The sequence below is a fragment of the Nelumbo nucifera genome, chromosome 3 (assembly GCF_055504915.1).
Source record: "Nelumbo nucifera cultivar China Antique chromosome 3, China Antique-T2T, whole genome shotgun sequence".
Lineage (NCBI taxonomy): Eukaryota > Viridiplantae > Streptophyta > Magnoliopsida > Proteales > Nelumbonaceae > Nelumbo > Nelumbo nucifera.
The window spans coordinates 9,952,113-9,961,279 of record NC_142651.1 but is presented as its reverse complement, the minus strand read 5'-3'; the positions used below and the strand labels follow the sequence as shown (position 1 = coordinate 9,961,279).

At 36.5% G+C, this 9,167-nt stretch overlaps 1 protein-coding gene across 1 annotated transcript; it reads right to left on the bottom strand.

The window, feature by feature from the left end:
• Window positions 1-879: 879 nt before the first annotated feature.
• Window positions 880-8,276, bottom strand: LOC104593228 (uncharacterized). Its single transcript, XM_010252994.3, has 6 exons — window positions 7,458-8,276; window positions 6,525-6,813; window positions 6,281-6,387; window positions 5,793-5,925; window positions 5,458-5,652; window positions 880-1,380 (listed from the first exon to the last, which is right to left on the bottom strand). Exons 2-6 carry the CDS (start codon window positions 6,792-6,794, stop codon window positions 1,099-1,101), a joined length of 987 nt encoding a protein of 328 aa, XP_010251296.1. The 5' UTR covers window positions 6,795-6,813; window positions 7,458-8,276; the 3' UTR covers window positions 880-1,098.
• Window positions 8,277-9,167: the final 891 nt, after the last annotated feature.

Genomic DNA, 9,167 nt, shown 5'->3' with positions numbered 1-9,167 from the left:
ACAGAAACATGTTTTTGTCCTTCAAAATATACATTTAATGTATGCATGTTCGTCTATGAAAAAAAAAAATGGAAGTGTTCATTGCTCGGATCACCAGCAAATTTGAGGAAACAAGAGCTAAGACAAGGTTTGCTATAATTGCTGTGACAGCGGATACGGTTCTCAAATGACAAATCTCAGTCCATGGTCTATTCACGAACAAGACCAAACAAAATGCCTGATTAAATATAATGTTGTTTATGAGGGTTGCTTCGATCACAAGATCGTAAATGTGATCACATCGATAAGGTCATGGATCGATATAGTCACAGATTATAGCCGCCAGGAAAGCATACATTATTAGGTGAAGATGTCAGCACTGGAAAACAAATTAACAATCGGCAAGCTCATGATCACGGGTTCTATCAAATCAAAGGTTACCGACCGTCATCAGATACTGACATAAAACCTTGGTGTGTTATTTTAATTATGTCCATTCCATCAAAGAGAGTGAGAGGACCAACTGCGTATTCTGACCAAGGAGGAGCTTATTTCAGAATAGTGCGAAATCTAGTCGTCTACCAAAATGTAGCACTGTAGCGGAGAGATGCCCCCTAAAATATAATTCATGCCAATAAGGTTGGCTGCCCTACCACTTCCTCCTACCTTTGTCTTACCAATTCAAGATGGTTCAACGTAGTAATAGCTTCAGAAGCTGACGAAAAGTTGGGATTGAACTATTATTGATAGCTTGCAGGGTTGCAGCAGCATTTCACATTTATTACCACATCTATTTTTGGCATCACCAGAGCCGATCAAAATTCTATTTCAATGTCTCAGAAAGCCACGAGGAAATTTAAAAAAAAAAAAAAAAAATGAGAGGACGATAACAACAATCTACATCGAACAAATCATATTGAGTAGGGGAAAATATGTGTATGATTCTTCAACCTCATTATAAGGTATGCCACTGTTTTGTAAAATTTACAGGTAAAAGTGAAACAAAAGCAAAAAAAAAAAAAAGTAAAAGATAAAGTAAAAAAAAAAAACAATTAAACCTCATAGTATGCTCTAATACCAGCTCTAATAATAATCAAAAAATTCTTTAATACCTTCTAATTAAGAGCCCAAAACAAGATCTCTAGTAATATTGGTAACACGAAGAACTGCTTGTGCACTTAGAGGAGAGAGTTTTGCCTGACAAAAGTGCTCCCAGGAACTTGTTTGTGGATGCTCAGATTCTGTAATCGACGGGGAAATTTGGGACTTCTCATATACAGTTTGCAGTTCTAAAAGAAGACTGCGAGCAGCCTCCCTGGACTCAGGAAGCTGGTCGCTGAGTTGGGAAGCAGCTACATGGATCAATTTATCAATCCCATAAGCATTGATTCCTTCCATTCCCTGTAAAACATGTCCAAAAAAAGGACCATTTAATGGAAATATATATAAAAAAAAATCAACAATTAACAGACATCTATAGTCTATACATAATCAAACAATATAATAAATATCCACCCAAATATACACTAATCCAACTGTGTCATTCTACTTTGTCTGGGGCCAAATCTTATTTTATGCAACTGAAGAGCCACTTATTGTGAAACATAAAACATGTCCTTGTCAAGTCTGAACTCACCCATAAAAAACTCGCTTTTAGAGATTATGAAACAAGAGCTACATATGGTATTATGCAGAAATATACACAAATCGGATGAAGTGGAAAAATTTAGAAAACAAAGAATCTTCTGAAAACAGCAAACACACTCAAATCAGAATTTGAGCCGGAGACAAGGACCCATTCAGTTTGTCGAGTCTATTTATTTGTAAGAGATTCCAGAAATTTGGTCCAAGACCAAATGGGAAGAAAAGATTATTCCATAAGCTTTGAAAATAAACATGCAAAAAGAGGAATTAACATACAAGTCTTGACGATGGTATTATTGCATTAAGCATCACTCCAAATTTTAATGCACGTTCAATATGATGAATGGCAGTCAATACCAATAAATAGGAAAATACGAATGGACTAAGAGGCGCATGGGCAATGTGGTTCACCATACCATCATCACCCAATTGAGGGAAAGAAGAGACTAAGACATTTGAATGTGAAGCCTCAGGATAAACCCAAACAATATGGGAATGTCTTAACAAAAATGCCCATTTGTGCACCTGCTCAATGGCATTCTGAGCCCCATTTATGGATGAGGATGAAGAATTAAAGCTCTCCACAAATATTCATACATTGTAGGATTGATTGGCTTTTTATCAGCTCTAGATTAATGTATAATGTACTCCATTATTTAAATCCTTGATGAGTTGGGTCAACATAAACCTCTATACCACTCTTGCTACCATTTTTTGGGGCCACAGAAGAGGTTAGCAAAACTTCTATATCCCATAGACCAGATTAATCCAATCTATCCTGCTTGCCTGGCGTTCACAATATGCATAACTCATTATAAGTCCAAACTTTTTTTATCACTACACATGAGCTTAAGCGATCAAGAGCCCACTATCATTATGGGTTTACACATTAAAGAGGTTTTTACTTTATTCCTTCCAAATAAAGAAACACTCCGGGACATAGAGATTCAATGCTTCTGAGGTAATTTGGCTATTACCCAATTAGGTTATAAGAGATGGGAATAATGGATAACTAGTTGAAAGCCTCCAAAAAAAGTTGAAAGAAGTCATCCGTCTTATTAATAATCACTTAAAAGAAAGCTGAGAACATACAACCTGTTAGCCATTTTCTCCACCTTTTTCTTCAAACACAGTCCAACTAAGAGGATGCTCCAAGAAATTCGAAATCACATGATCATAAGCCCTCTCGTGATAAGCTTAACTGCTGAATGTTCTAGACTGTATCTCAATACTTCTTCTATTCTCCAATTTCTCCACCTTTCCCCAGATCTTTCTTATTAAGGTGGTCCAATAAACTCAAAACTGCATGATAATAAACTATGGCCACAATAAGCTTGACTGCTAAACATTCTAGACTTAACCTAGCCTTTCTTCTTTGTATTAACAATAATTGCCACAAATGATCTATATTCCTTTTGCACGAAGCAGCTTGCCATGATCTTGTAGAGACTTCTCAGACCTTAAAAAATCCTCGTCAACCATACAACCTGACCTTTTCATTACCTATTGTGAAGTAGAAGTATGCATAAATTGTGATCCATGTAACTAGAAAACATAGGTCTAAAATCTAGGTTTGTGTATTTAGTATTTATCACATCAACACAAAGGGAATTATTTCATCTTGGATGGCAAATGGGATACTTTTTTTATAGGAAGTAGGTAGATTTATTTTCTGCACCCTTCCCAATAAGGGATCCTGGAACCATACCTGCTTTATTATCAAACACACAGCATACTGTCTCCCCAAGTCCCCAATCTCCACACATCACAAACCCTCTCACCCACACTTAAAAATAAATCAATATATTTTATATGCACAACTACTTCACAAATAGCTCAGAAATCATATAAAAAGTCTATTTAAAAATACAAAATTAACCGAATAAAATGAGTATATTACAAGAATGTCCCGTGAATGCTACTTAGCCTACTAGTATTTACACACGTCCATATGCATAAAAGACCAGATATGAAGGACTCTCCTTAAAAAAACATAGCTAGGTAAATAAATTTTAATTCAAAATAAAATATATGTAAAATGGCACAAATTCCACTCTAGCTCTCAAAGTGTGTTATTTCCTAATTCAAGTTACAAAGTCAGCTCATATCCTCTAACAGCAAATCAAATGTAATTTTAGTTTCCTAACTCAAATAAAAAAAACACCCAACCTAAGAGTTTTCAAGACGATGTTACATTGGTATGGGTCTTTGTGTCCTAAATAAAATAAAAAACTCAGTGGTCTCTGTGTCCTAAATAAGATAATAAAATCTCAGCTAAATGCTTCAAAACTTGCTGCTTGGATAGTGGGTCTTAAATAAAATATGTACCCACACGGATACACACAAATCAGTGAAAAGGCACGTGCAAATGTCAATAAATGGGAAAATATTATTTGGGCTTTATAAATCTTGTAAAAATGGCAGTCGCATTGACGTGAGGCTGCTTGCAAGTTTCAGAATTATATAATAAAGATATATTATACTACATCATGTTAGGGAGCTTTTACTGAACAGAATGTCATGTAGCTGCCCCATATAGTTGGGACAAGGCTTAGATGATGATGATGATAATGATAATGATAATGGTGAGGATGATGGTGATGGTGATTATGTCAGGGAGTTTTCCTATGCAACCAACCCTATTTCTGTCACATGGAGAGCACTTGTGGCTGATCCCAAGCATCCATCAAACATGGGACTGACTGAATCAGCTACACATCCAATCCCACAGTCCATATGAACCATATATCCCACCTTCTGTTTGTGATTTTTGTGGTTAACATTAACTGTTCAAAGTTTTATTTTAACATAAAAATCACCTATCAAACTGGACATTTTTTATCAGTATCAAAGTGGACTTATTTTGCACACATGGCAATATGTTTGGGCTGAATTTTTTTTCCATGGATAGAGGATGGGGAGATGAACCCAAAGACTTCTTTTGAGGTTCACATTAGTTTTCTAATCCTGGGTTTAGGGAAGCTCACTAAGCAACCTGACTAGAATGCAAAGAATGCAATTAGACATACAATCCAACCACACACACACATAGACACTGTTTTATTATATAATGCATTCCAACCACACTCCAGATCTTTGAAGCTTTTAAATCTTGAACTCTAATGATTTGATCCTGCATCCTGCTCCACATTTCTGGTCCACCATACAATCTTGTGTCTTAATTTTAAACCATATTCTAAGGTCCAGAAAACAAGACATATTTGGCAGACTAACCATACACTGGTACTTGTTTGGCTGTGCCTTAAGAAGTGGCAGCTAGAACTAGAATTACCAGATAGGAGGGTAAATGATAATTAGAAAAATAATTGACAACACAAATGTTTCTATTTACAACAAAATGAAAAATAATTAATTTAGAAATTCCTTCAATATGGGTCAAAACTCAAAAGTAAACAAAAAAATAAAGAAAAAGATTAATAACCGAAAGGACAAATAGCAAAATGGGAAGTAAACAGCATACATAAAGAAGTGAAGATGGCTAAAAGACTAAAAGAAAGACAAAGAGAAAGATACTATTCAAGCCTCCTAGTCTTCTCTTATTTGATTTATACTATTGTTTTGCTATGCCTTTTCAAGCCTTAAATGTGCAATTATAATAATTCCTCGAAAGTTAAATAACTAATTCCATGTTTTTGAAAGTATCCTCAATTTTTCAGACTTTCCAAATATCTTAACAAAATTAGTGAAAGATCCCCAAATTTCCCCATCTCTACATGGCTAAGTGCCATTGATATCAAACCATGCTCAAAACAATGATTAGGATCATGTTCAAATTAGGAATAAGTAAAATACAGGAGAAAAACTAGACCTTACCATCCGCGGCACACTTTGACAAAAGCACATTGATGCCTTTGCTCGTATTCGAGGATTCTTGTGCTTAAGATATGGATGCAACTTTGGTAGCAAAAGAGCAGGGGAAACCCATGTAGTCATTGCTATTAAAGCTTTTTCAGCAGCCTCACATACAAATCTTTTGTCTTGTGAAGATTTGAGAAGAAGCTGTACAAGCTGTAACCAAACATCATATAAGTGTAAATGCAATTTATAAAAAAAAAAAAGGAATGACCAAACCAAGAGAGCAATCATACAATCATCATAAACAAGAGAAAAATAAATTGTCAAATATAAAACAAAAGATAAGAACTTACTAGAGGATCAACTGAATCAATTATATGATCATTGTATGCATTGAAGATGTCTTCAGATGTCATAATTGCAGTTTTACAGATGGCACTTCTTGGACTTTTCAAGGATTTCACAATGAGCAAGATTACATTCTCCCTGGACATCAACATATAATAGCAAAGAATAAGAAGTCTGAAATTTAGAATGAGGAAAGCTCCCCAATTAGCAAAGAATAAGAAGTCTGCTCTCCACTCTCTTTATCATGTGCCTGAGCTAGGGTATTTTGGAAATTCACATAAACATGAAATAATGTTTTAATAATCATGCAACCTTATGAAATTAATCAAAATACCCTCAGCAATACAAATGTCAAAGAAAGGGAGCAGGTAGTGTTTTTTCGACTGTGCACTCAAGCTAGCACCTAGAGAATAGCATATTGAAACCCAATTTTAGGAAAACATTACTCTAGATGTTATTCCAATCAAATTACATGTAAGAACCAAAAACGTACAGCATTTCAAGCATTGCTTCCTTGTGAAATATTGACAATCTACGAACATTATTGAGAGCCTCACATACCAAAACCCAATCCTTGGAGTCTAATCCTGCTAAGAGTGTCTGAGAAAAAAGAGGAATACGTTAAATGAACCGTTAGGTAGCAGACCATCAGAAGAACACTATCAGGGGTAGCATCTAATATTTCAGACATTTAGGCCAAACAACAAAAAGAGGCATCAAAGTGGAGTATCGCATACCTTGAGACTCATATCCACATCTTCTAGATCAGTAAGATTCTCAGATTCTATATATTCTACCTCTGAAGCTCCCACCTCTACCCCATTATTCCCAGCTTCGCCTTCATTTATTGAAGTGGAAGACAAAGATGCAGGATTTTGTCTCTGCCAATTGTCAAGGTTTCCATTGGTTTTCTCAGTGAAAGGCTTCATGATCCCTTTGCTGGAACTTTCATTTTTCCTCTCAGATCCTGGTAGTGTATTGAGATCTCTAAGAGCTTGCCCAGACATCCCTCTTGGACTCAGTAATCTGACAAAAGGAAGAAGCAAGAATTAAATATTAAGCTAGATTCGTAGAAAATTAAAAAAAAAAAAAAAGGAATTATCATAGAATTTATAGACAAGTTTTTTTAGCAGTGATGATCGGAAAGCTTTTATTAATCATCTCAGGAAGAAAAATCCCTACTAATACCAGGGAAAAATACAAGTGTAAATTAAAATCAGCTGAAGCTGACCAAAACACAGAACAAGAATGACCAAGCATAGGCGATAGCATGACCTAGTACAGTGAGAAGCTCATTCTACTGCTAGAATTAACTAGATGATTTTATAAACCTATCCTGAAACTCAGGAAATCATAAACTCATCAATTATATTGGTCAAAAAAAATAAACTAATCAATTATAAGCTAATAAAATATGTTGAATTATGAACAATTAATCACAAATTTGTCTCTCTTCTTCAACCTTATTTGTTAAAACCAAGGAACAGAACAAGGTCAGCAATAGATCCATTGTCCAGAAAGTGTATACATGGAAAAGGCACGTGGGCCAAGATCCAGCTGTAAAACCGACCAACAGAAGGGTAACCAACTATGCAAGTGGGAATGGTGTTGATTCTTGAGTTGTTACAAATAATCTTGACTCTCAATTCTTGAGTTGTTACAGCAATTACCTTGAAATGTTCGTTTGAAACTCACTCTTAGGAGATCACAGAGTTGGGCAGAGACCAAATAGTTGGTATCAGAGCTCTGGATCTCACACCATGCCAAGCACACGATCCAACACTTTTGAAGGAAGGACCAACCTTGTGGAGGTTAGTCTGCACAAGGTCACCGGTGAACTTTCAGAAGATCAAAGAGACACTTGCTACGGTGGTGGTTCAAATAGGAAGAGGCATGAGCGCTAGCAATCAAGAGGGAGATCAGGAGGTATCCGGTAAGAATAGAGCCGGCGGACAGGAATCGTTGGCGGTCAGGAAAACTTGACTTCCCGAAGTAGGACGGCGAAGATCCGGTGTCCTGGATTTTCAAGGTGGAACATTACTTCGAGTTCCATGAGACGCCCAATAATCAGATAATTCTGGCGGCTTCGTTCCATTTAGAAGGTGAAGCTATACTCTGGTTCCAGTTGTTCAGGCGATCCCATCCTCAAATCTCTCATGGATGGATTTCACTGACGCATTGTGTATTCGATTCGGACCAACGGGATTTGAAGACCACGATGAATCGTTGTCCAACTCCCTCAGGTGGGCACTGTTCGCGAGTATCAACAGGAGTTCGAAAGACTCGCAACTTGGTCGGAGAGGGCCCTACTCGGCTGTTTCATCGGCGGTCTGCGTGAAAGAAATCGAGGTCGAAGTCAAGACTCAAGAGTATACAATCCTCCTCTAAAATGGCTGCGGTTGGACTTGCACGATTGCATTTGCAGGAGGAGAAACTAATAAATCGACAGAGGGTTAATAACTTAAGGGCAATTTAAGGTTTAGGAAATTGACGAAATTACTGCTTCAGTATTGTATTAAAGAATTCCTCTGACAATTGATTCTCTTTCTTAACGTCTATCTCTTCGTTAACGGAAGGAGTAAAAAGACTATTTTATCCTTTTTTTTAATTTTTAAAATAAAATTTTTGATACTTTTTTCGGAATGCCGAGGTTAATCTTCCTTACCGTCAGTATTCAAAGGTAGGGTTTAATGCAGATAAGGGCAATTTTTTGCCCTGAATATTAATAAGAAATAATATTTTTATAAAATAATTAAAATAAAATTATTTTTTTAGAAAAATATCAAAAAAGGGCAAAAATACTGATCATGCGAAGAAATGTGTGCTATGGTTCCACTCTACTTTTATGTTTCATGGAGTATTCGTTAGTTGTTTCTCGATAAATCCATAAGGAAGAAAAGATATTAATTAGTCGATCTTCATTTGTCACTGCGAGCCACAGCTACCCAAATGAATGGTCAGAACAAATTCAGTGGATGGTCTCTTTCCAATGGGCCTGGGTGGTGGTGCCATTGACTTATTTCTGCCGACTTACAAACTCACAGTTCTTGGCTGCGACAAGACGACGATGATACTATTTTGTTTTTGCACCCTTCAATGAGTTCCTCCTCACCAGTGAGCCCTTTTAAAACGGGTTTTAAATGTGTCCACGAGATGCCCACATTTCAATTGTTTTACCCCCCTATCTCACCTCATCTCCATGCAAATCTCTTCACCTTCTTTTTGTGCCTGATCACTATACTATTACTACTTCTACTACTGGTATACCACCGTCAGCAGAGCTCTGAGCTCTATGCTATGGATCAAGAGGGTTTGAATGAGAGATGTCATGGCCGCAGCTTGAACTTCAATGCACCGCTTCTATCAACAAGGTGTCTTGC